General features: G+C 36.8%; 1 protein-coding gene across 1 annotated transcript in view; it reads right to left on the reverse strand.

Annotated features, from left to right (window-relative positions):
- Nucleotides 1–26,673, reverse strand: part of Arhgap15 (Rho GTPase activating protein 15) — a 620,277-nt gene that overhangs the window by 109,429 nt on the left and 484,175 nt on the right. Inside the window, exon 12 of the mRNA XM_051184740.1 lies at nt 24,461–24,595. Within this exon, the coding sequence (XP_051040697.1) occupies nt 24,461–24,595 (135 nt within the window). The remainder of the gene's footprint in view (nt 1–24,460; nt 24,596–26,673) is intronic.

A 26,673-nucleotide genomic window follows, 5' to 3' on the forward strand; every position in this document is an offset into this window, starting at 1 on the left:
CTATACACTAGTGAAATAGGATTGTTCCATTATATGCATTCATGAAACCACTACAGTCTTCTGCAGATGTGCTCACTGCATGAAGGACTTCAGTTGCTACAGAGCTGAAGTGTCTTTCAACATAATGTTCTCCATAGTGGGCTTCTGATATGTGACTGGTAGATGGACTTGCCATTGAAACACAAGCTTCAAGTCTAGGCTGCAGTGGGCATGAGGTTTATTAATATTTTCATGTTCAGACACTGAAGGATTGAGTCCCACATAGCTTTAATATTCATAGCTATTTATAGATGGACAAATCCATTTTTAGGCTTTTCCTACCTGATGACAAACACTGCTTTGCCATGAAGCTATAGCTTCATATGGCATGGTATCATCAAAATTTCCCAAAACCATCATTTTGAACGCATTTGACTTCTGATTGCTCAACATCCTCATAGCTCCAAATCTTCAGCTGGGTGATGTTGGAGTGACTGTTTGTAGAGCAAGAGTACACTCAACAAAGAAGGATGGCTTAGTGGCTAATGCTGAGCTCAGGACACATCCAATCTGACACTTGAGTGTATAGGGTATGGCCTCAGAAGCAAGATGCTTGATCTGGCTTTATCCTGCCCTTTTCTTACCTTCCTACATTCACCAACAAAGAAAGTCATAAAAACCAGAATTCCTTTTCCCCGTGTTGCATTTCTTAAAGTCAACGAATCCTCCTTTTCTTCCTTCTTTTTTAGACACCCCTTATGTGCTGTCTGTCTTTCTGTCTGCCTGGAGACAGAGAAGGAGATGAGCCAGTAAGTCTTGCTAGCCTGTTAGCATCAGATCCTAACTCCAGTCAGACCAGTTCTTATTGAACATAAGTATAAAATCAAACAGTTCTCTCTTGGCTTGTGTCTTCATTTCTGAAGGCTAAAATATCACATGTAATTTTGATGAAATAAATTTGTTATGCTTTTCACATGTTAACATCTTTTATTTAGTAATGTTGCCATGAACATTGAAGAGGGTGGAGAAAAGATAACATCATTTTTACTTCTAGAACTGTCTAGACTTAGTGTGTAGTAACTATAAAGCAGTAGGGAAAATTGTCTGATTGATTGCATATTTGGTTTCATATTCTGCTTTAAACAAACATCTCATATCACAGTTACTCAATTTCTTAGGCTCTTTCTTTCTTCTTGGTCATCCAGATTTAAAACCTCACCTATGTTTCTCTTTCATGATTTTCTTTCCAAATTATACTAAACCATCTTAACTTTTATTTTCTATCATGTTTTATATTTTACTTCTTCTTATATATACTTAATTATTTATATATATACTTAATACTTTTAATATAAACATAATTCTTAATTTTCAAAATAGTGAAAGATTTTAAAGTTTATGGAGAGCTTCCACTCATTTAGAAATAAGATTGTTCTTAAACTTTTGCATGTCCATTATCTGGAGAGTTTGAACAAACACAGATCTCTGAGCTATGTGTCTATAGACTGTCCTTCAGAAGGTACAGTGTTAGGCACTAGAATATGTGTTTGCAATCAGATCACAGGTAATGCAAATGCTCTCAGCCTGCAATATTTGGCATGGTACTTACTTTAAATTATTTTTTTTTAGTCATATCTGACTATCTTGTTCCAGAATATGTCCCGAGCACATATACACATTTGGCAACTGCTTCCAGGAGTTTAATATGAATCCTATGAGGCAAATGTGTGAATAGACCACAGGGCAATATTGTCACTTGGGTGATAGGTTATATAGTCAACTGGATGAAAGTTAGAATCAGCATAGGGACAAAGCTTGGGGCATATCTGTGAGGAATTTTCTGGATTGGTTTTAGATTTGAGGGTGAAATACTCAGTATGAATGCTGTGGGTTGTTCCAAGGGCTGGGGTCCTAGTCCATGTAAGGAGAAAGAAAGATGAACACACCATTCATCAGTCTGTTGCTGACTGCAGTGTGACCAGCCTCTTCATGTTCCTCAAGTCATGGTTTTCCATCATGATAGTCTGTACCCATGAACTGTGAGCCCCGTTAACTATTTTCTTAAAAAAAAAAAAAGTTGCTTTTGTCAGCTATTTTGTCCCTACAGTGTGCAAAGTAACTATACTTAAGTCATCTTTGGATGATAGCCAGGAGAGTGCCTTTTGGGCTTTTGTTTCCCTTACCCCACTAAACCATTCTGTCAATTACCATTCAGATTATTTTCTCTAAAGCAAAGTTTTCCATTTTTGACCACTTTCTAGGATTTTTTTTATTGTATATTGGATAAGATTTAAGCCATAAATATAAATAAAATTTCTGTAATTGGCTAGTTAATTTGTTGGTCAAATATTTGCCTTTTCTATGGAAAGTCCTCTGCTAGGCAGCAGGATGGAGAATCGAATTAGATAATTTCAGGGTGTGCCTACTTGGAATTTAGAATGCTGGTTTCACTGTATCTACTCTCCCTCATCTCCTATTACTTATCTCCAAACTATTTGCTTCTTCCAACTGATACCTCACTTTCCCTTACAGTATTTGCTTCAGGGTGGGGCCTCATGCTCATTCTCTGGCTGATATTACTAGCGTCACATGCCCTGCTGCCTTCTTTGGGAAGTGAGCCCTGCTCTATCATGTCTCTCTGCTACAGAACATTTATTGTCTTTATTGCCCACTGTCCAGCTGGATCACATTAAGTCATTATTTGTTCAGTCAGGGACTGTACCTCTCACTTTTCAGTACTTCCATCAAAGTACAGATACCTTGGCTGGAAGCAAGATGCTGTGACATCCATCTATATTAGAAGAAAGACTTTCAGTCTCCCTATGTAGTTTCATCAAGAAAAGGAAAAAAACAACTTCCTGGGTTAACTGCACAAGTATTTTAGTAACAATTGTTGGAGTTCATTTTGCACATGATAAACAACAGTAACGATGACAACAACAACAACACAACAGCAACAACAACAACAACAAATGCTATCATTTTAGGTCCAGAAATCTGTTTCTACAGAAGTGATTTGAGTCAGAACCACTTTGGAAACTCCTAGAATAATTGATTATTAGATTCCTCTTCACATTGCATACTTTTTATTATATGTTAATATCCTTAAGATATTATTCTCACTCCAGAAACTCACAAATCACATCAAAGAAGAAAGTAAAAAGAAACAAACAAAAATAAAACAAAAACTTAAGGCTTATATAATCATTAATAGGTAAGTGATAATATTCTGAAGCAAATTCGCATTGCTTTTTCTATTCATATGAGTATTCATATCCACACTTAAGGGCATATTCCCACTTGCTACTATTTGAATATATAATACAAAGTTCATGTGTTAGACAGAAAAGCCCCAGTACAAGGGTTGAGAGGTAGGACTTTTAAAGAAGTAGTTAGCATATGAGAGCTCTGCCTTCATAAATAATTAATGTTATTATCCTAGATACGGGATCCCTTTTCCCTACCACATAGTCCCCTCTACTCCTTTTTCTCCTGTGTCTTTTCATTGTTGTCCAATTTTCTCCCTGCCAAGTGCATGTTATCCTGTCCTTCCACATCCCACCTTAGGTCCTATAGAAGGATACCTGTATGAAGATCCTTTGACTTTAAAATTTTCTGTTTTCAAAACTTACAGTCCCCATTCTTTCTGTTACTCAGTCTCATCTGTTTATAACAGTGGCTTGGAACAGGCTAAGACATGACTGCAACGCTGTATTATGTTTATGCTTCTCTTAATATCTAGGAACTTTTTTGCCTTGTGACATAACGTTGTAATAGAGCAATTTAACAACTGTATTGCATGAATTGGCCATGGTTTAGTCTTCTGTAGGGTTTCTTTATGCCACTGTTGTTTTGTTTTGCTTGTTGTTGTCATGTTGGGGATCAAATCCATGGTAAGAGCATGCTAGACAAGTATTCTATTAATTAACTAGGCACCTAGTCATCTTCTCTAAGTTCACATGCACACATTCTATAATTTTGCTCTTATAAATAGTATTTCAAGGGGCCTATTTGTACATATTATCATGTACCTCTAAAAAATTTCCTAAGCTGTTTTTAGTTATGTTCTTGGCATTACAGTGGTATGCATGTTTTAAGGCTTTTCTTGAACATGGACACACACACACACACACACACACACACACACAGCCAAGAGTTACTACAACTGGCAATGTCAAGGAGCTGACAGGATTTGCTTCACCATAATACCTACATATATGTTCCAAACAGTCCTTCACAGGCACTATGTAACATTACTAAGTGGAATTGTGTCTTTGTTAAGGATATTAACTTTATTGTCTATCTTCCTTGAAAGTTTCCAGAAACATTATAGATAAGAAAACATCAAAATAATTAGTCTCCTGAAGTAACTTTTGATTAGGTGTAACATAAACGCTAAAAATCTGAGGTAGGAGAATGCTATTTATTTTTATTTTTAGTATGATACCTTATTCTAGCCATCTGTTGAACAAATCACTGGTTCCAAATAATGTCAGTTAAAATGGATGACAAATTTTACTAACTCTTACTTGTGAACACCAGAAACATTAGGGCCTGCCTCTCCTGTAGTTCTCTTATGGTAAATGAGGTAGCTCAATGGGTGCATGAGTTCTGTCTTTTTGATTTCTGTCATCTTGCTTGATGTTTCTCTTAGTATCCCATCTCTCAGCACCTTGCTTCACAAACATTTAAAGAAGTGCTGTTCTACACTGGAATATCCCAGCTCCAGTGAGAAGGGAGTCATGAGTACAAAAGGTGAGAGCACTGTTGGCCAATGCAAGTGAGAGGCCTCTGGGCCTCTTTGCAGGTGGGACTGTTCCTTGGTGTGGACAGAAGCTCCCTGGTGGTGTCTGCAGCATCACACCATGCATGCTTCAGTCTTCAAAGAAAACTCAAAGGACTGTGTGCATTTATGGACACAGCCCCACGGGCACAAGGAACATTGATAAGAACAAGCAAGTAGGGATTTGGTGGCAGATGGTCCGGTCTATAGGAAATGTCCATCCAGCTTTGTTTGGCCTATATTCTGAAACAATTCTAGAATAAACACTTAATGTCATAATTTATAAGTATATCAGTACCAATAAATCAGAATCTTGTAAACAGTCATGTTTATTATATTCTTCTTGCTTAATATTCATGACAGTAATTTATTTTTATGGTACAGTTTCACTGTCCTCTGTACCATGGCTCTGAATTTAAGCTTTGCAACTTGAATTAGGAGAAGTTCAGGTAACCCTTTGAAGGCTGCAGAAGTTCACCAGCCAGTTAAAATAAAAAAATACATATATGTGCATATTGACTGCTTAAATCCACTACACTTAGGTATAGAAATTGTAAGGACTAGTATCTATAACTGTCATTGATAATATGTGTAAGACAGAGTCATAAACACAGATGAATATTTGGAAAAAACTAAGTAGTTTGTTCTTAAATTTATTGTCAACAATAGGGATTAAATTAAACAGGGTTCCTACCTCCCTCATTTTCTTGCTACTAGTTCTGATTATCCACACGGACAATTCAAGATTGTTGCTACTCATTACCAGGGCTTGTTCCAGAAGGAATTGCATGAATCAACCACACAAAGTGTGGTGACTTTTATATTCATCCTGTGTTGGAGCCGTGAGTAAGAGTGAGACATGGCTCTTGCCCCAGAGAATCTTAAGTCAGATTTAGAGCTGGAGCATAGGTCTTGGGGTCTATGTCACTGGTAGAGTGTTTGTGTGGTATGTGTGAAGCCTGCCTTAACTCACAGAACACAGAGAGCATGAGATAAGAAACTCTAACAAGTTGTTCTGTTAGTGGACACAAGGCAGGTTATATCCCATTTCACATATAAAATTTCAATAGAGAGCCAAGTGTGGCAGTTCATGTCTGTAATTCCAACCAGAACTGGAAAGGCATAGGCAGGAGTTTTATTCTAGGCCAACCTGGGCTACAATTCAAGATGTCATCTCAAACAAAACAAACAAAAAGCAAACTAACAAATAGAAAAACAAAAATGCAATAGAGAAAATACATAAATCATTGTCAGAAGAGAAAGTAATAAACCTATAAGCCCAGAAAACAAATTTAGTCATTTTAAAATTTCCCAGTTAAGAATACTGCTGCAATCTGTGTGCTTTTCTGTATTTTTTGTTCAGTATCCATAAATACTTTAGAATTTAAAAAGCTCACTGTGCTGGTTTTTATGTCAACTTGATACAGATTCATCAGAAAGGAAGGAGACTCAGTTGTGAAAATGCTGGCAATAAGTTCAGGTTGTAGGCAAGCACATTGAGCACTTTCTTAATTAGTGATTGATATGGAAGGGCTCAGCCCATTGCAGGTGGTGTTATCGCTGGGCTGGTGGTCCTGTGTTCTATAAGAAAGCAGGCTGAGTAACCTAGTACTCAACACCCCTCCATGACCTTTGCACCAGCTCCTGCCTGCAGGTTCCTATCCTGTTTAAGTTCTTGTCCTTCTATAATGAATAGTGACATGGAAGTGTAAGGCAAATAGACCTTTTTCTCCCAAGTTGGTTTGGTCTTAGTATTTCATCACAGCAACGGTAGCCCCAACTAAGATATATACTATCATCTGATGTGAGTAGACATTGTTAGTATTTTAATTTGAAGTTTAAAAATTCAGGGTAGGCAGGTTCAAATGAAATATTTTGTAGGCTGATTTTTATTTTAAACACATGATATGAAGCATAAAGTGATGCTGTGTTATAGCTCTTGTTCTCTAACAATGTATGGTGGAAGCTATAGGAAATGTCAAGTTGTTTCCCTATCCAATTTTGGGGGTTATAACGAGGGCATGATTTCTCATTCTGATCTATATTTTAAGCGTTTACAATACATGGAGAAGCTTACTGCTAACATAGTTGTTGTCTTCTCTGGATGCATTTTGCACAAAATAGGTGCTCTTAGCCAACATTCCTAAAAGATAAATTAAATGTTCCTTACAAACACATTTGCATGCCCTTCAACCTTCTCCATCTGTTAGGGGTATTTGAATCTCACTGATGCTTTATTTTATTTTTAAAAGTTTTCCTAGAAACCTAGGCATAGGAATGAAAACCTGTAATGTTGCCTTGGAGACAGAAAGCAATAAAAATAATTGTTGAATTTCATTTGAATAGTGAAGGCAGAAACAAAGAACAAGGTTCTGAAATTATGTGTGTGATCAAGAAAGTTCCTGATGTTTATGTGGCTTCTTCTCAGAGGTCTCAATACTCTTTATCTGGAGCAGGTTGAATTCTGTTTATTAATGCATTTTAAAGTGCACACTTGCTATCAGTTTTCTTCTATTCTTTGGGTTTTGCTTTGCTTTTAGAGAGAAAAAAACAAGTGAATTCCACAGTGCAAATTGTGGTTATCATTTTTATGGGTTCCCATTTTATCCATCTTACCTAGATCAATATACCAAGGGAGAATGACATTTTGGGTCACATGAGCATTGCACTCTTTTCAACTTTAACTAAGCAAAACTTCTGGTTGTATGCTGTGCTGTTGGAAGATCTTGGTGGTGGACTTAGGGGCCTCTTGATGATTGACCTAATGATGTCATCAAGCACCTGAGCAATGAGAGCCTCCCATTGGACCTCAGTGCAGAGGAGAACCTCCATGTGGTGAAGATTTTCTGTTTGTTGGACCTATAGAGAAGGCTACTTGGCAAACTGGATACCAGAATCCTTAATGATCGAGCTGAGTCTAAAAGCCTTAAAAATAAAACTTTAAGAAAGTTATCAGCAGGTCCTTTTGTGTCTTATTCATAACTACAACTTCTCATGTCAGAAACACTGTCAGAGCTGTGACTACACCCCCCCTTAACACTTTTGAAATGATTATGGAAGGAAAAAACTATCATGCTTATACTTGTAACTATTGCTTTGCAGGCTTTATTCTGGTAACACTGGCCGAAGCTTGTTCTAAACATCAGTGTCTTTACTGGGGATATCTTGATAGCTACTGAGCCCACAGAATGTCCTCACTCCTCAGTTCAAGTCTACAGATGGTGAAGGAAGTGTTCTCTTTAGATACATTTGTCTTTGTCTATACCAAAGAGGTGTAGCACTAAATATTTCTGATCAATTTGACACAAGCTAGAATCATTTGGGAAGAGGGACTCTCAATTCAGAAAATGTGTCCATAAGATTTGCCTCTAGGCAAGTCTATAGTGCATTTTATTGAATAATAATTGATATGGGAGGGCCTACCTCATTGTGGATGCTGCCACTCCTGGGAAGGTGGTCCTAGGTTTTACGAGAAAGCAGACTCAGTCAGCCGATAGAATCAGGCCAGTAAGAACAACTCCTCCATGACTTCTGTTTTAGTTTCTGCCTTCAGATAATGCCTCCTTTTGAGTTCCTGCCATGAATTGCCTCAGTGATAGACTGTGATGTGTGACTGTAAGACACACTGTAAACCCTTTTCTCCCCACTTTCTTTTGGTTCTAGTGTTTTATCATAGCAAGAGAAACACTAAGACACTGTCTATGTGAATTCCTAGACACTTGTATAATTATGAAGGAGATATATTGTATCCAGGAATTATATTTTGAAGTCATTTTCTTGTAGTACTTGCTCTCAAGTATATCACAGAAATGGCATTTAAAAATATTTGAATTTTCATGTCAACACAAAAAAAGCTCGTATTGCTAAAAATTCTAAAGAATATTTGAGCAGTTAAGCACATTATTGTTGGTGGTATGAGTATGGCTTTGATATTGATGATTGCTGACTAATTGAAATGGTGGCTGCTGAAGATTGCAGTGACTATGACAAATTTTTAAACAGCACTGACTTTTTCCATATAATTGTATCTATTTTCATGAAAGATTTGTTTGTAGGTATTGTTTGATACTACTTTACCCATGGTAGAACTTTGAAAATTAGTTAGCTCTCTCAAATCTTGTTAATGCTTTATCAAATATGATAATGTAAAATTCTAAATCCTGTATTGTCATTTTAATAATGTTTTGATATCTTTGTCATGTCAAGATGGAATATTGCTCATACAAGAGAAGTCATTCCTAGTCCATGGATGTTTAATCATGAAGTCACAGCAGTGTAGCCATATCTTGAAACTCTTCTTCTCATCTTATATTTCTTGTTATTTTCATTTAGAGATATTTCAACCAAAGTCTTCAGCTGTTAAAAGTCATAAAAAAGTGGGAGCTGATTTTCTTCAATCTCTAATTGCTATTAACAGCTTGATCATCTCCCATGAAATGGAAATGTTCTTCATTGCATTTAGCATGATAGAGGGCTTTCAAAGTGCTTTGCCCACCACCTGTAACCACCACCTGTGACCACCACAGCTTTATCAAATGTGCTTCTAAAATAATGGGCCCTAAAAATCAAGATTATGCCTTCATCCAGTGACTACAGGATGGCCGTTGTGTTAGCAAGCAAGGAAGCAAATTTACTCTTATTTTCATCTCTATTAGGCCCTTAGGGGAGTATAGGATAGTCATTGTACAGTATTTAGAAAAGTTATATTTTTTTCCTGAGTAATAGATCTCAGCAAAGAGGTTAGAAGATTCTAGAGATTATAATGTAAATAGATATGTTCTTATCCTGGCTTTTATTTCCCTATCCACAGAACATAAGAAAACTAGACACTATAATTTCTGAGGGTCCTAGGATTTTTAGAATGCTAAATGAGAATTGATTTGAACTTAAAGTTACCAACTGCTTTAGTTTCTGAGAAGAGAGAAGGTCTGTCCATTGAAACCAGGAGTTGACTTTACCATGTTAGCTATGAAGGTATTAGATGGCATTTACTTCCTTTATAAAGATGTTTAGTCTACATAGAAAATCTGATCAGTGCATCTACCTTCATTCAGTGACTTAGCTAGATTTTTTTGGGAAACTTCCTGAGGTATCTGCACCAGCATTTCCTTTTCTCCTTAAATTTTATGTTATGAGATGATGTCTTCTCTTAAGTCTCATGAAACAGCAACTCTCGGCTTCAAGTCTTTCTTTGAGGCCTTCCCACCTTCCACAAAGTAAAATAGATGACTTTGCTTGAGGAAATGTTGTAGCTGGTAGATCTTTTGTGGCAAAACCATTCCCTATATCACCAATAAGATACATAATTTTTCTTAGAATTCTAGCAGTTAGTTACCTTTACAACTCAGATCACAAGAAACCTTTTCTTTTTCTAGCTTATGAAGGCTTTAAACATGCCTTTCTCACTATGATTAATCATTTTTACCTTTTGATTTGAAGTGAGGGATTTGAAACTCTTCCTTTCACGTGAGTTCATAGGGGCCATTGAAATGTAATTAAGTAGCCTAATTTCAATGTTTAGTGCTCATAAATAGAGAGATCCAAGAAGAAAGAGCAAGAGGGGTAATGTCTAGGAACTGCAACAGTCATAAGACAAATAATTCAAATGAAATCCATCATCCTATGTGGATGCAGTTTATGTTGTCTGTGTAGAATTATAATTGTATTATAAGAAGTCACTTAAGACAGGATATACAACAGATAAATACAACTTTTTATAAAACTTCCTAGCACAGAAATTCAAACTGAGCACTGAGTACTGTAAAACAGAGTCAATAGACTTTTATGAGGCAATGTTGGCTCATATCTTCAATTAGAAAAGCACAATACCAGACTGGTGTGGTGGGAAGCATCTATAACCTCAACTATTAGTAACAGGAAAGGGAACTCTAGGTTCAGTGAGAGACCCTGTCTCAAAAAACAAAGTGGAGGTTAATGGACAACGAGAGACACTTGATATTGTTTTTTGGTCTCTACATGCACACATAACTACAAAGAAATGTACACAGTCACACCAACAGATACACACAAAACCACACTAACACACAGAGACCCCACAATATCTAAGTTGAAAAATAAAATGAACTATTCCTATTTTTCTGATTCAAATTCTAAAATTAGTTCAGGAGTTTAGCATCCTTTTGGCATGCTGGGATTCCTATATTCTGCAATCTTCCTTACTGGAACTATATTTGAAATTCTTCTCAAAATGTTACAAATTGTTATCTCTAACAGCTCAATTGTTACAAATGGTTTTATAAGTTGTACCATAGTCTTACATTTGTCAATATTGGCAGGAAGGTTGAGAGATATCATCTGAAGGATTTATAGTTTAGCACTTAGTTTGGGTCCAGTTCTAGTTGTTAGAAACTCAGGGGAGATAGTCCTATGAATTCCCAGAACTTAAGACAAACTATCCTCTTGGTGTTACTGTTTATGGCAGGTTAAGCTTAGACGAAAAATGTTACAGGGTTGCCCTAACATTTCTGCATATAAACAATATGAGAGAGCACGGGTAAAAGTGATGCCTGGGACTGTAAAATTCAATTTCAGATCACAATAACAGAATTAAGAATATAAATAAAGAACTAATTAAATTTTGTGTTGCAGTAGTAGGAAGACATTGCCAGAATAAAGGAGGAAACCATCCTATCCTGACAAATTTGCACACCTAAAATATTCTGTAGAAATAGGACTTCTATTTAAATGTAACACTTGTGTTGTCTTAAACTTGCATGTTAAAGTTCAAAACCCAGTGTGAGAGCACTCAGAGGTGAAGTCTTCAGGAAAGAAGCCATGTTTAGATGGCTCAAGGGTATGAAAGAGTGAGGTCTGTACTAGAGCTCAATAGTGATGGGATCCTAATTTTGCTTGATTGTTGACTTCCAAAATCCAGGTCATTGAGAAATAAATTTTTGTTTTCTAAGCCACAGATTCTTATAGAAGCTCCAGCTAAGACAAATTCCAACCATTGCAAGGTCAGATATAGAGGAGTGTGATTCAAGGGACATCACTGAAAGAGCAAAGGGAAAGTGAGAAGGTGGGACAGTTGTTCTTGGGCTGTAATGCTAAGAGTCTTTTGGAGAAAGGTGCTGCTGGGTGTCTGATGTCGAGCAATGCGGTCCTTCTAATTAGGTTCTAGTTGTTCTCTCTTTCTCTTTGGTCATGCTTTTTTGCTTAGCTCATTCTACTATTTATCAAGGGAACCAGATTTCAGAAGTCCTGAGCATCAGACACAACATCAAAGATACCACGTTCTGAGGTCTTTCTAGGCCTGATATCATATTACCTCAGGTTTATCCTGAAAACACACTCACAATACAGCACAAAAGGGAAAGAAAAATCCCAGTGAATATTTCAGTGACAAAATGGATCCTTCAAAGGCGCCACTTGGAAATTCAGAGAATAATACACAAAATTTCAAGGAATAATTTTACCATTGTGCAGGGAGTCAGAGGTCTAAAGAAGAAACTCAAAAGATCATGCTTTCATCTGTTGGTTAGATAGTCTCCACCTGCAGCTAGCAGGACAGATGGCACTAATTATGTCTGCCCATCCGTTACTTGGCAGAGGAATGGAACTGAGATCTGAAAGGGTGAACCTTTCACATGCTGGACACTCAAGGTGAGAAGGAAAATAACAAGGGGCCAAGAGCTGATTGTCTGGTTAGACAGTAATCATGAGCTCAGGCCTTGGGCATTTGACCTTTGAGAATTGCATTTTTGAAAAATAAAGGCATTGCAGAAAGTGAGATGGTAGAAAAGGGGAGGGGGACTGCACATTTAAACAGAAAATTATAGTCAATGAAAAGAAAAATTCTCATAGATATCCTACATAATTTTTGTAGTTCATGAATATTTTAATATATAAATATGTGTAATTTCATCTTCCAGAGCATTGCTTTCCCCTCTCTTAAACAAGCACTGAGACTTGTTTTCTACAACAGTGTATCTGTTTTCTATGCTTCTGTTTCCTAAAGTGTAGGTAGAAATGTCTGCATAAATCCTTGGGGGAAAATGTTCTACTCTAAACCACATGGCTATAATCAGCTGTACCAACATAAGCAAAACTCCCCCAGGAAACTGATAGTACTTCAGCAACTATCACATCTAGAGCTTAACTCTGCAGAACGGAAAGGAGTGAGCCCAATCAACAAATACTACACTTTGGGGAACTCAAGGTATATATAGAAAATATCCAAAGAACATCCTTCTATTGATAGAAATACAGAGGGTGAGAGTAAGGACAAATGATTGGGAAAATAAATGTACCATAGTTAATACCATGGACTTGCTGACATATAACAGATGCAAGACAGCATTAATTAAAAGAAGCTGGGATAGCCTGTAGATTATAAAAAAGATGTGAGTTCTTAAAAAGACACACTTTTGATTTTTTGTCAGATTGTTCTTCAGAATAAAACATGTCATGTGACAAAGAAACTGAAATTCATGGGTTAGAACAAGAAAATATTATCTTAGACATATCTTGTGCTGTGTGAATTGTAAAAGCAAATATTAAAGCAGAATGAAGACAGTCATATGCATCACTTGAGATAGCTGTACCAGAAGAAAGATGACTAAGTATAGACAAGAAGATCTCCTGAGATCATACTATCTAAATTGTAATATGTCAACAGGTTAACATAATAAAATTAGCTAACATTTACTGAAAGCCATTGACCAGAAACTGTAAAAAGTGAGTTAATACAATTAGCATTTCACCCAATTATTTGAAAATCTCAGTAGAGAAGTACCATTTTACCATCAGTTTTATAGCCTAGAGAATGAAGATTTTGTTCAAGACTTTAAAGGAAGTAAACTGTAGAGTTAGAATTTTAATAGTCATAAATGAGTGATGCAGGTGAAACATAGAAGATTGGGCTGAAACAGGACATCTGAGCAGCAACATGGGACAGTGAGTTTCAGCAGAGAAAGAGCCAAGCTCAGTGTGCTTTGAATAGTTGAAGTAAAGCCATTGGTTCAAAAGGTTATCATGTGATGGGTAAGGAAGAAAAATGAAGTCAGAGAGTTTATGTGTAATCATAAAATAGAAAGCTTTGAATCTCTTATAAGGATTTTAGCTTTTCCTCAAAGTGAAATGGATCTAGTTACAGCAATTTGTTTGTTTTTGTAATGGACAGGTAGAGGAAAAGTTACTGGACAAGGAGGAGAGGATGTCCTCCTGGTGATGGAGCCACCCTCAGTGTTGTTGTTAGTGGAAGGTTGTGGAGGTTCTGTGGTGGTGGCCATAATCCATTGTGAACTGAAGCATGTGAAATAAAGCAGAATGGAACAAAAGGCCACAAAACCTCAATTTCATCACAGTTAAGACTGTGAAACCCAGCCACCGGAGTTCATTATTAGAGGAATTGGCCAAGTTAACTGTTTGCCACTTAGTACTAAGAAGAATTTCTGCACCTTGTGCATTATTTGGTAGCATGTCTATGCAGTAAGTCAAGGGTGCTTAGGACACTGACTTAAGAAGGTGGTCAGGCTGATTACTTAGCTTGAAACAGATCGTTGCTTTGAAAAAGTGACCTCAAGGACATGGAAATGTACAAATAAATAAAGGTTTTAAGTAAAAACAAAAGACTTGCATTAGATACTAAAATTACAATTTTTAATGGAGTTGATGTCTTGCTACTCAATTTTTGAGTCAAGGACTGATTTTAAATCTGAATCACTTTCCAGTTTTACTTACAAAGGACTTTCATTAAGCCAAATTAAGTAGATGGAAGTCCAGTAGTTTATTATCTAGTACTAAACAATTCTTACAAAGAGACACCTGTACAAGCCATTTGGCTCCAGTCAACTATAATTTTTACAATTTAATTATGAATATAATTAGGATGAATTAAGAGACAGGCTAGGCATCAGCCATAAAATTTCCGCTGTGCTTACACACACACACACACACACACACACACACACACACACACACACACACACACACACACAGAGAGAGAGAGAGAGACAGAGAGACAGAGAGAAAACTCCTGAAGCCTGAGAGAATATTTGCTTTCAGTGAAAATTAAGAGGCATCAGTAAAATTTATTTTTACTAAATTTAAAACTTTCTTGAAAGTCTGTTGATCAAGGATATTTTTACACTATATTATTTTTATGTCTTTGATTTTTTTAGAGTGACTCTTTAGAACCTTCTTTTACTTTCTGTGGTTTTAAAGCACTTTGTTACATCATATATTCATGTCTAGCAACCACTTTAGTCAACTGCTCTCCAAGCTCTGCTTCTTTTCTCCCAAGGAATGTAATCACAAAGTTGATGATGCATTAGAAATAGCTTGACCAAAGGGCAAGATAAAGTCAAGAAAAGAAAATATTTGCAAATATACTTGACTGGTTTTTCTCCCCAATTACCTATTCAAAATACACTTTGTCAGCAAAATGGCATGGTGACCATCCATGGCAAAGCCATGGAAACATATAATAGGTACTTTTGGCCATAGGGTAATGTCTTAAATCATTTTTATGTAAGGATGGTGGTATTGGCATAGAGGCAGGTGTATGAGTTTTGTTTAAGGAATGCACATGGGAACACTTTCTTTGATGTCTCATTGCTTGAATTTGAACACTATTCAATCTTATGGGTGACATTTCTTGCAGTCTATTTTAATTGATTGAGTAGTTAATGTTTAAAAAAAACTAGGCATCAGGGTACAGAGTGGCTGAATGATCAAATGAGTACTCTTTGATTGATGCCAGGCCTTTAATATAACATCATGTCTATCTCGTTTTATTGCTATACTACCTAACTGCTAACTTAGACATAAATATACATATACATATGTATGTACACAGGCATATATAAAATTAAAGAAATGTATCAAAAGGCATAAAAACATACATACTTATATACCTTATATATATATGTACATATGTTTACTTAGTGAAAGAGGAGACAAAAGGAATGATACAGGACTATAAGTTTGTTTATTGCAGTTTGTTTTTATTTACTGCACAAGAGACTTAAGTTGTAGCCTCAAACTTGCCATCCTACTGCCTCAGCTTCCCAGGTACAGGAATTCTAAAAGCACCCCACACTAAGTAGCATGAGGTTCATTTGACTAAGAGGTTAGCCTTGATTTTATTTCCATGATGGAGAATACATGAGACATTGGTCATGTGCGGGGGAAAAGTTACTAATTTTACATTCAAACAGAAACTTTGAAAAGAATTAATCCATCAAATTCACTACTGAAAACTTAACAAGCTGTCATGAGAATGTGAAAGAGCTGAGATGAAGATGGCCACCAGATGGTATGACCTGTCTTTCTTTAAGTGAGTGAGACTGGATGCAGCTCAACTTCAAAAGTATGAGTAGTATATGCTTTAGGTAAAAGTATGAGGTGATCCTTCTCATTACTGATGATTATGCAGTTTTACCTCCATCTCAATTCTGATGAATGTTTTGATGTGTGATGAGGCAGATAAAGTGCATGGATTAATGAGTTATATCAGCATTTGGGACTTAAAGGTGTAGCAGGAGTTACCTTCATGAACTAAGAGAGAGAAAACTGTGTTACAATAGGTGGAGAAAAGTGACCCTTGAACTATATCTCTTAATTTTGGGATCCTGTGTATATGAAACCTTACACAGCCAAAGGAAATTTGCAGAGATATGGTTAAGAATTGATCAGGGGAGCTCCATCTCATCATGAGTATCCTCAAAAGTAGAAGTTGGAAGCAGAGGCCTATTATGGGGTTGACTATGGAAGATGTCAATGTGGTGTGCTGTAAATACTCAATTAGTCATGGTTTGATGGAGAAGTGAGGGAAGGGGATACTATCCCCAAAATGGCTTCATGAAGCTGGAGAGAGCATAGAGATAGATTTCTCTTGAAATCTTCAGAGAGGAATGCAATGTTGCCCACACTTTGATCTTAGTCCCATGGTACCTATGTTACACCTTTGTCCTGTTGGACATTAACATGATATATTAGTTTAATCTTAAACTTCTGTGTTAGAGGTAATAGGTTATGGAAGAAACAAGAATCTAGCATTTATGCAAATAGAAAGCAGTAGATTTAACTTGAGCAGGAAAACAGTCCCTTGGTGAGCATCTACATAAGTACTGAAAGCAGCCATCCCAGTATGAGTGGTGATGACAAGAGGCTCTCTATACAATAGAAAATGAGACTTTGTTTTAGAAAAACATGAGGGAACTTGGAAAATATCTTTGTGAACAAAATGCTTGACACATAAGCATGAAGAATGGTGCTTTGATTCATAGAATTCATGTAAAAACAACAAACAAACAAAATAGGCATGGTGGTATATCTGTATTCCAGAGATAGCAAAATGACAAGCATGTAGGTTTAAAAGGTAAAATTCTATGCCCAAGGAGGGCCCACGTTTTAAACAAAAAATGCAAGTACCTGAGGAATGGTCCCCAAGGGTGTCCTTTGACCTCTATATGTATGTTATGTACATAAACACCCACACATGCATAAGGAAGGAGGAAAGGAAGGAAGAAAGGGACAAAGGGAGGAAGGGAGGAAGAAGTAATGTCATTAAAAATAAGGAGCAATAAAAAAGAAAAAACTTTAAAAATATTTGTCTAAGAAAGCCATTGTCTAACTACAAAGGGAGTTAATGTGGCCAAGCACTTAAGCAATTTTTGAAGAGTAACAACGTGTATTATATTTCATCAATTGAAGAATTTTCTTTGACACTGAGCTATGAGAGAGAATGCCAGAGAAGCCACCTTTGCATAGGCAACCATGAAAAGCAGCTAACAATGCTTCTGGCACTGTAGTCGTGTAAAAATAAATATTGCTTATTATTTTCCTAATTAGACAATTAACTGGCTTATAGCAATATAAAACTTAAAGGAGTAGGGCTGGAGAGATGGCTCAGACATTAAAGGCTAAGCTCACAATGAAAACTTAAAGGAGTCAATGTACCATTTTTTCCATGAAAGATGGATAAAGAACAATGCACTGCCCTTATAAAGGGAGGATATCAGGTATTGCTCAATGTTAGTGAAACAATGAATATGTTTTCAGTGTACTATTTAAACTTGAAGATAATAAGAATAGATTGTGATGAATTAACATTTTATATTACACAGGAAAGGATATTATTATCAGTGGTTGATATATTGGAAATATCATAAAGAACTAAGAAAATAACTACTAAAAGTGATTCAAGACCTACTATAAGGATTCCTCTCATGACCAAGTTTCTGGTAGTTTCTGAACATTTTCCCCAGAATAAACTACTCTTTGGGGCTTTTTGATTTTTGGGGGGATGTGTGTGTATGAGTGTGTGTCTGTGTGGGTTATAACATGATACAAACAAAAACTTAGAAAAGAGGATGTTAATAAAATCAAGGTTGAAATGATGTTCATATGAAATAAAATATGATGTTTATGTGTCCAAATGAATTCTAAATAGACATGGACCATAAATTGATTTTGGAAATGAGAGGATGAAGTTTTAAAAACACACACACACAAGATGATATTTAAAATATTGATACTTTCACTGTCATGTAATAAATAATGAAAAATTGCTTATTCCTGTGAAGTTCTATTTATATATCTAACTTAAAATTCCAATACTTAACATTTCTGATCTCTCACTTAATTCTATATTCACTTAATATTTGAGACAGGGTCTCATTGTGCACACCTTTGTTTTCTGGACTTTATTATGCAGACCAACCTGGAGTCAAACTCTTCAAATTCTTCCACTTCCCCTCCCTACTGCCACCGAGTGCTGGGACTAAAGGCATGCACCACCACACCAGATAATTCTAAAACCCCCTTTAAAAAGAAGAAGGAATTAATATTATGAAGAATGTTTTGGGGTATACAGATTTTGCAGAAACTAAGGTAATCACCCAGGTTTTCAACAACTAGTTAGGTTTTCCTCAAACTAGTGTGAAAAGTAGTTAGTAGATGGTTTTGGAGTTTGGAGTTGAATGCAAAGTTCAATTTTCATGTTATGTGAACTCAGTACTCCCTTAAAATTAATTTCATTTAGAAATCACATATAGTGATGTGTACTTATATTGTAGTACTTATATTGTATGAAAAAATGTTAGTTTAATTAGTTTTCCTAGGACTTTTATGAGCTCAAAATTCTTTTCTAAACAATCTCTCTACTCCATCACTAGCTCTGTGTTATTCTGAGGGTTAAGTGAGAGCACATCAGAAATGCCAATGAATTTCTGTCCTCTCACTTAGTCTTGCAAGATTGCTAAGAAAATGCAGACACTAGTATGGAAACAGACTACATACTATCTTTTTTCCTTTGGATCTGTATTTGTCAGAATTAAGAGATGAGAGTGATCATCAACAGTGTATTTCTCAGGATTTAAGTCTACTGGGAAGATCCAGAACACCCTGAATCATCTAGTACAAGATTACATCACTTACCCTCCAACTATACATCACTTACCCTCCAACTAGATAGCACCATTTGTCTAACAAGTTCACATTTACAGTACTAATAATGAATGGCTTCATTACAAGCTTCTCCAGGAAATCAAGCCTTTGCTGATAGTGGGTTAAATCTTTGTGAGAAAAACAAACAAACAAACAAACAAAAAACATACTGCTAATTCAATTATGCTGACCTCAGGTACAGAATTTTATATCAATAGTTGGGAAATTTAGATTCTGAAATATAAAACCAAATTCATGACTTTTTTTTTTTTTGCCCCAGTGAATCAGACAAGGGAACACCATAGAATTTGCAAGTTCTTGAGGAAAGAAGCTATTACATTGGTCCAAATGAAACTCTTAAAAAAAAGCATTTTCTGTTTACTCTTCTTGGAAAATGCTATGATGAATTTCAAACATATAATGTGAAATAAAATAATTGAAATAATGCAAGCATCCAGGTCAATTGTTTCCACTAGAAATAACATTCTTCCTTCCATGCAAAGCATTCCAGTCAGATGTAAAATTCCATTTGGTCTATTCACTTTGGGACTTTTCCATGAAAACACATCTCTCAGCTAGGGGCTGAATAAAAAATTTAAGTCTTCATAAACTGGATTCAGTAGTAATAAAAAGAGAATGGAAATACTGTTATGACAACATGAACTGTGGCACTGATGTGAGTGGTGTTTTGTCCATGCCTAACCAAACAGTAGAAACTATTGTAAGCACATGTCTGCTAACACAAAATTAATTTAATGCAAATAACTGCTTACCCAAAAGAAGAAAGTCCTAAAGTAAGAGAACAGAAAATCAGAAATTAGTCCTTCCATAAAGCCACTAGCTCCTCAAAAGGGAAATGGTAAAGACCGGAGGGTCTGAACCACAAGTTGGAAGGAAGTTCGGACTAGCATGGTCCTGCCTACTAAAGTTGCATGCAGAAAAGCCACCGAGGTAGTGAGGTAGCTAACAGGAAAGGGTAAGGATAAACTCTTCGTGGGCTGAACTTGTCCTCTATTTTTGTCATGGTTTGGATCTAAATAATTCTTCACAAGGTGAAGTGATTGAACACACTGCACCCAACTTCAGGCAGGTTATGAACCTTTAGAAAGTAGTGTCTAGCTGGAGCAGGTAGGAAACTGGGAGTGGACCTGCTTTGATTTCAGCTCAAGGTTTCTTCTGCTTTCTGGTTTGTACCAGGTAGCCAGCCTCAGCTGTGTTCTCCCATCACCATAAGCTCTGCAAAGTCTGCTCCATGTTGATGCACTGTGCCTTTCATCTTTCATCATCCATGGCTTCTGTCAGACATTTGGTTATAGAAGTGAGAGTTGTCATCTTGCATGGCTAATGCCTTTAATCCCAGCACTCAGGAGACAGGCAGGTCTACTCTGTGAGTTCGAGTGCAGCCTGGTCTACAGAGAGAGTTCCAGGACAGGCAGAGAAACCCAATCTTGAAAAAAACAAAACAAAATAAAAGGTTTTGCTGGACAAAGCAGCCTTACAGACTAGACTACAGTCAGGATTTCTGAATCTTCTCCGAATCCCCCATGACAGCACCCCTTACCAGCAGGAAGTAGTTTGGAAAGAACAACGCCCAAATTCCCAAATATTGTCTATAAATGATTGTTTTCATTTAAATGGACTTTGTTATATAAAATAAATAAAAAAAAAGTGAGAGTTGTAACTATCACACTCCTCTACCTGCTATCTCCTGCCAGTGGTTGTCCACTCTCTGCCTTGACTCCTAGCTGCCAAGATTACCTGTGAAATAATCTGTTTAAGGCCAACCATATGGGGATGCAGAGCACAGAGAACATCAGAGCAAAGATCTATGGGCAAAGGGTCCCAGACACCGCGGCACCCCCCCCAGAACACTTTTACGGGGTTCCTGAAGTGCTTTACATATTTTTGAAGGAGTTAACTCTGCATGGATTTGGTGGACTTTTAATAGGAACTATCATAGCTTCACAAGGCATTGCAGTGTGAGTTTCGATGAAATCTAAGACTCCTCTATGTCTGCATATGAATGCCCACATGATTTTAGAAGATTTTTAAGGCTTAATTATGTTAAGTGAAGTGAACACACCAGCTCTGGTGTGACCTCTCCCAATACTGAATATTAAAGTGACCACTTCCTCACCTCTGAGTGATATTTAAATAGCATTATAACAGGGAGCTCACCCCAAGTTTAGAACACAGGACTGGGAATATTGCTCAGTGGCAGAGCAGTTACCTAGTACACGTTCCAGGCCCTGTAATCTATATTCAGCACAGGAAAAATAAAAATAAAGTTTATGTCAAAATGCATGTTTATATCATGTATATAGTTGGAATCTTAAGGTTTATATTGCTGTTGAGAGACAACACAAGCATGGCAACTCTTATAAAGGGAAAACAGTTAATTGAGGTGGCTTTTAAAAAGAGTTTTAGTCTATTATCTTCATGATGTGTATGCAGACATGGTATTGGAACAGATGATGAGAGTTTTTACAGCTTGACTTAAAGGCAACAGGAGATGGTATGAGGTACTGGGTATCTTGAGTATATATGAGACCTCAGAACCCAAGTCCATAGTGACACACTTCCTCCAACAAGACCATACCTACTCAAACGACGCCATGATTCCTAATAGTGCCACTCCCTTTGGGGGCCATTATCATTCAAACCACCACAGGTTGTATGTCTTGGTTGGTCATGTATTGCCAAGTATTCTCAACCATTTTATCCTGTAGCTTAGTCTCCATTTATTGTATGTCACACATTGATAATCCGGAATTCTTGATTATTTAAAGCAAGATTGCTAATAATCTTAGTCTAATTGTCTTTCTATAAAAATACCATGAACTCTATACCTTATATATAATATAAATCTATACAGCACAATTGAAATAGCTAAGAAATCTAAGACTGAGAAAATAGCAGGGAGTGCTGAGGGCCCATTTCTGCTTTAGTTGATAGTGAAGTTTAGCTGTGTACTCACGTGATTAGAAGAGGTAAGGCATCTCTCTTGATCATTTTTTTTTCTTCTTTCTTCCCTTAAAATGTGAATCATAGTTTTTACATGTATTTATTTTATTGTGTGTATGTGTGTCAGCATAAATGTGCCATGGTGTGTGTGTGTAAGCCAAGTGACAACTTACTGGAGTTGGTTCTCTCCTTCTACCTTATGGGTTCCAGGGATCAAATGCAAGCTTGGTAGCAAGCAACTCTACCTCACTGTCCCTACAGCCTCTTTTGCAAAGGTGTTAACCTTATCAGGAGTGCTCTCCTTCAAGACAATCACCTAAAGGCCCTGCCTCTCAGCACCATTACCCTGGGCTTGCAATAATTGATTTTAATGGGACATATTCCATTCTTCATTTTCAGATTGCTTTCTCAACACAGATCACCTGGAGAGCTACTGTTAGCATGTGTACAACATCTTGGATTTTTAAAAGGGCTTTATTAAACATGCTCTTCTTTATTTGGAGTACTATTCACTGTGTAACTGTTTGCACTGACTCTTTCTACAGTCACCCCTAAGAGCTCTGTGCTTGCCTTATTTTTGCTGTTCAGTTCTGCTCATGTCTGAATTGCTGAAACTATGTCCAGTTTGGATGTAAGCCTAAAATATCCCAGAAATCATATTTCTTAAGGGGATTCAAAGGACACATGTGAGCTCCAAGGGCCTGCTTTCCATACACTTAGCCTATGGAAAGAGCTTGCTAATATGTTTGGAATCATGTAAACTAAAAGAAGCAGGGAACTTAATTTATGGGAATCTTATACAATATTCCCTCCTCAGCAGATATGTAATTATGTTTCCAGATGAGATAATTGCCACCTAAAAGTATAGTGCTCAAAATATGACATTCGTATTACTAAATATATACAATTAAGATAGGAATCTGTACAAAAGTCTTTCTGATTTCCTCCCTGAATGCTTTTCTCACAGTGCATTGACATGCATGAGCTAAGACAGAACATCAGACTGTACTGAATGAGATCTATGCTTCCTTATTTTTTTTTTTTATAATTCCTTTTAGCTTGTAGTTTAGAGAACCTTGGACTATAAATCATTGCTTCCCAGAAGGGATAAGAACTCCAGGCTCACCCCAACATCAAAACAAGAGTATCCTTACTCCCTTAAATAATAGCCAGCCAACAAGACAATCTGAAATTATGAGCGGGCTAGATGAGAAAATTAAGGGGGGACCCTTGTTTTCATCCAATTGATTTCATTTTGCAAAGTTTTAAGAATGTGAAGAGGTTTTCCCAGTGACAAACAGAATAAAAGTGCCTATTGAAGGGCTGTTTTCCAGCACTGGCCCCCAACTCCTCATTCCCACTACTGGGAACCCTTACACAGAGCATACAAGATCAGACCTCCTAAGTAGAGCATCTTTTTCCTTGGAGATTTTTCTTGTTGGGACTTTAATTAAGCTCCTGCCAGGCTTGCAAGCTTTTTAATTTTACCTTTCTTTCTTCTTTCTTTCTCCTTCCTTCTTATATCAGCCTGCTTGCCAGGAGTTGTTTTCCAAGCTGTCACAATTATAGTAAATGTACTCTATGATATTAAATTTAGTGATATTCAAGTATTTGTTTCCCAATTATCTATAGCAAAGTTTTCTTGCAGGAAAAGATTTTATTCATTCATTCAATCATTCATTCATTCCTATCATTTTACTTGAGATTGTGTATTTATAAATGACAGAACAATACATCAGAAAAAGAAGCTTCATAGAGTGATATGACTCATCACCCTGCAATGTCACCTGTTAAAGAAAATTGCTGTCACTTAACCTTATACACTGCTCAGAAGCCAACTATAGATGGTTACTACTGCTGAGGAGGGAACAAATGAGTGAGCCAAGAGGAGATGATATTTCAGCTGATGACTTAACACATATTTAACGAAACACAATATTTAATATATTTAGGTTCCCTTGCAAGACCTCTTTGTCTGCAAACAGTGCAATTCTGAAAATATAAAGGCAGGGACTGGGAGTACAAGCGATGACCTCTTTAAAGCAGATTGTAGAAGAAGCTATTTTCATATGAGAAAGCTTAAATTTGGTGGCTTTAAATAGATTTCTATCTTTTTTTTTTTTTTTGGTCTGAATAATTTTGGTTTGAAAGCTCAGATAATATTTCAGGCTGAGAAATAAAGCAAACCACCCAAATGACAAAACCAAAGGATAAAGATACGAGCATGGGGCACATAGTCTGTTTTCTGTCCTCATGATCAATATTGATCTCATTACTGTTATTAATTCTAGCACACCCAGCTCCTTTCTAGGGTATACTTACTGATTGCTTCCACAAACTGCTCAAAGAAACTGTAAGGGAAGAGCGGTTCAGACAGCTCCCGGAAAAACATCTTCAGTGCTCCGGTGACCACGTGGATGTCCTCCCACTGGCTGTCATCCAAATTCAGCTTCTCTTCTGGGAAAACACGAGGAGAAATGGAACAACTGGTTTTAATGAAACAATTACAAGACACTAATTATTATGTTAATGTTTGCCTACTATCATCAGCAACCGTTAACAGCCTTCTGCACCTAGAGGTTTGGTGCTGTGCATGAATTTTTTTTTTCTTCTCGTTTTCTGTAGGAAGGGAACATTTTCAATGGAATGCCATCTGTAGGAATGCAGCTAACAAAAAACAAGGGACACAAAGAGACAGTACCATTGACACAGTATGTCAGATATAGTTATTCCCATAATGCATCAGTATGAAAATTAGCATCACAGCTCAACATGAGTCAAAGCTATTTGGTTTTGAGGCCGAGGGGCTAAGAGTTGCCAGCAATGGCTGGCTCAAGGGACCGGCCTGACGGCCTTGCTGAGCCAACAGGAGACATATGCTAAACACGGCAATAGAAAACGAGTTATTGCTTTACATGTGTTAGCCTTGCTATGTACAAGGGAATAATGGCTAACCTTTTTTTTTTTTTTTTTTTTTTTTTTTTGCCTAAATCTAAAGTCAGCAAGGAATAGAATATGGGAGAGAAAGGATATTAATTCCTTCTTACTGCTTCAGGAGTATTTTTCTTCAGTTTTCATTTCAGTGAGGAAAATGAACCCTGCAACAATATTAGACAGACCCCTGTTGGCCTATGCAGGCTATGCAAAGCTGCCAAAATGGTAACACGCTGACGACAAACCACAAATGCTAACCAACTCTTTAAAAACAACAAAAATGTTTGCTTGGGGAAGCCTGAGTGAGTTGCCACAGTGACAGTTTGAAGAACTTAGGTGCCAAAGTGAAGGTTCAGTAGCAAGGGAATGTGCTAGGTGATTATAACCCCCCTTGATGCTGGACAGGAAAATCTGGGATAATTCTCACACATGGAAGAGATGATTGTTGTCTAGAAGTGACAGCTTTACATATAAGTAAGAGGAAATAAGATACTATGACATTTCTGCTGATCTGTAGGATAAGCAACATAGAAACGATGTTTTGATTATGGGCTTAAAGGAACAAAAGCTTCTCAGTAACAATATAGAGTTAACTGGAAATCCAAGAATCCTGGTAAGAAGTTACAGGTATTTGGTTAACTGGAATTTTTTCTTTATTTTGATGATGTCTGAACTCCCGGTCACATGCCCCCACAGTGTGAGCGCTATGAATGCCAAGGAGCATTTTGCACCAAAAAAACAAAAAACAAAACAAAACAAAAAGTAAGAAAAAGCTGAGAACTGTCACTGTTGGGATTCTCTGCAGGAGCTGTTTTGCTAACAGTGTTCATATCCTTTTAAAAAATATTAGCCCACATCATTATCATATCTTTTTTCTAATGGGCTATCATTTTCAGGCTTGTAAGTGACATTCCTGCTCAGTAGTATTTTGTGAAAATGGAGGATGAGGTGGATCTGTTCATGTCAGAGGGACTCTCTCCTGTTTCCTTTCAATCACAGTCCCTGCCTCTATCATAACACACTAACATGACCCACAACAAAATCAGCAGAGGAGACCTTCTCTTTGCCCTGCAATCATTTTGATTGATTGTATTTCAACAATTAGTCTTTTATTTGGCTGCAACCATTGAAATAAGCCGACGACAGCATCTTAGCAGGCCAGCTTTAAACAGTCAACTGTTAACACAATAGCATCAAAAAGGGAGACCTGACGGGTTTACTGTCACTTTAAAGAACGGGTTTTTCACATTGTTGAAATCTGTCAGATATTTTGAAATGTCCCTCTCACTATGGTGCCACACCCCCCGCGAGCCCTTATAATAAAATTGGTTTTACTCCTGATTAAATCATTTTCTCCCTACCCACCACCATACTTCTCATAATGGACCTGTGCGCTCTACAGCTGGTGTTCTTCCCATGGTACCAATTCTTACTTTATCTTTTAAGCACTTTGCTGCTAAGATCTCATGCAGAGTGCTTATGTTTTGTTAAGAGCTTCATTCTTAGAGAAATAGTTTAACACATGTTCTAAAAATGTTGTACAACTTATTGCTTAAAACACATTTAGAAAATGTATCAGTACTGTAGCTTTGGCACTGAAC

This window comes from Phodopus roborovskii, unplaced genomic scaffold (assembly GCF_943737965.1).
Source record: "Phodopus roborovskii unplaced genomic scaffold, PHOROB, whole genome shotgun sequence".
In the NCBI taxonomy this organism is placed as follows: Eukaryota; Metazoa; Chordata; class Mammalia; order Rodentia; family Cricetidae; genus Phodopus; species Phodopus roborovskii.